General features: G+C 65.4%; 1 protein-coding gene across 1 annotated transcript in view; it reads right to left on the bottom strand.

Moving 5' to 3' along the window:
* Positions 1-279: 279 nt before the first annotated feature.
* Positions 280-1,920, bottom strand: part of CRHR1 (corticotropin releasing hormone receptor 1) — a 102,678-nt gene continuing 101,037 nt past the window's right edge. Inside the window, exon 14 of the mRNA XM_034756016.1 lies at positions 280-1,427. Coding sequence (XP_034611907.1) covers positions 1,287-1,427 — 141 coding nt within the window. The 3' untranslated portion in view covers positions 280-1,286. The remainder of the gene's footprint in view (positions 1,428-1,920) is intronic.

The raw sequence follows: 1,920 nt of genomic DNA, 5'->3' as shown, positions 1-1,920 counted from the left end.
TGGGCTCTGATCTCCATGTTCCCTATGGGCGCTGGCTCTTTCCACCTTAGTGCGGGTGAAGAGGGCCTTTCCGCTGGCGTGGGCTGGCCCGGCGGGGTCCAGTGGGCGTTCCACTCGCGCGCTGGGCTAACGCCAGAGGAGTGAGCGTGAGGGCCGGTCCCTGGGGCGAATGCTGCCAGGAAGACTCAGGTTACGCTCACAAATGCTGAATTCACACAACTACGTGCGGACCTGGATGCTGCGGGTCCTCGCCAGGCACTCGCTGGGGTTGGGGGGGGGGGGCAGCAAGGTGACCCCAGTGCTGCAGCAGGCCGCGTAACCTCGCCAGGTGTTCCGCTTGGTGCGGGGTGACAGGGGGGATGCGGGGGGATGAATCATCACAGGGTCGGAATAAAACGGAGGCATAAGGCAAAGCACAGAAATGGCACCGGGCAAACTGCGTTCGTGGCCCAAGCAGCCGGTCTGTCCTCTGGGTTAACGCACATCAGGGCATCCCTCCCCAACACCGCAGCTTGCAGAGGTTCTTCAGGGCATCTGCACTGGCAGCAGGAGCCTGGAAGCAGCGTTTACCAGCCTTGCCCCCCAGAACGGGTTAGCAGGGCCGTGGGGTGGCAGTGGCTTCAGACAGGGTCGTTCCCGAGGTGCTATCGCCATGTGCCACAAACAGGGCTTTCACCACGCCTTTGGATGCAGACCTGCCGTGCAGCCGCTGAACCAGAGCAAGGGATTTATACCCATGGGAATGGGGGGAGAGGCAAGAACATAGACAGGTCATATCCCATCCATGTGACCAGTGCTAGCCGGACCGGGGCTCTCACTGGACGAACACGGGTTTCCGCTACACCTGCCGCTAGGTCAGGACTGGGGCGGATGCTGGACTCTGCCGTATCTCCAGCAAACCCGGCATCACTCGGGGAATTGCTCTGCCCTCAGCCGGCCTTGGGATAATGTGACTGGACCGTTGTCCTCAGTTGCTGTAGGCCTTGCCAGGGCCACCAGATATTGCCCAGACCCACAGTCCTGGGCCAGGGAGGTTCTGGCCTCACAAGGGTTTGGGAGAATAAGAAAGAGCTTCTCTGAGCTCTGGTCTCCCAGGGCAGACACTGGCGAGGGGTTTCTTTGGTGTCGGACAGTCCCTGCCCCCGCCGGGACTCTGCTGTGCTTGTGGGGCTGGGGGTCCGTCCTGGAAGTACATGGCCCACAGGCCGTGCTCAGTCTGCAGTGCAAGTAGCGGCGGCTCTGCTGCAAACCTTGGCTCCCCTCCTGCACGATGGCTTCCTCCCCGCTCAGACAGCCGTCGACTGCTTGATGCTGTGGAAGCTGACGCGTGTCGGCGACGTAGGGATGGACATGGCTCTGGCCACGCGGGCGCGGATCGAGTGCTTGTCCTGCCACCGGTGCCATCTCTTCCGCACGGCGGAACGGACCTGCCAACACATTGCAGAGCACACAGGGCATTTACTACCCATGTTGCGGAAGAGGGCTTTCCTTAGCCCTGAGGCAAGACTGGGTAGGGTTACCATATTTTGTGCCTCCAAATGGAGGACACTCCACGGGGCCCCGGCCCCGCCCCCCGCCCGGCCCACGCCCCGCCCCAACTCCGCCCCTTCCCCAAAGTCTCCACCCCCTCCCCTGCTTCCCACGAACATTTGATTCACGGGAAGCCTGAAGCAGGTAAGGAGGGTGTGGGGGGAGGAGGCGCGGCCCAGGCTGGCCCCCTGGCGGCTCCAGCCTGGGTCGGCTCGGGCCCTGGGGTGCAGGCCCCGGGCCCGAGCACCCCCGGCCCGCCCAGCACTGCCGGCCCCCGGGCCCCTGGCCGAGCACCCCCGGCCCGGCCCCCGGGCCACCGGCCAAGCACCGCCAGCCCCCGGCGGCCCAGCACCGCCGGCCCCCGGCGGCCCGGCGCACCCCCCGGCCGCC

Source organism: Trachemys scripta, chromosome 23 (genome assembly GCF_013100865.1).
Source record: "Trachemys scripta elegans isolate TJP31775 chromosome 23, CAS_Tse_1.0, whole genome shotgun sequence".
NCBI lineage: Eukaryota > Metazoa > Chordata > Testudines > Emydidae > Trachemys > Trachemys scripta.
This window is presented reverse-complemented; position numbering and strand designations above follow the sequence as displayed.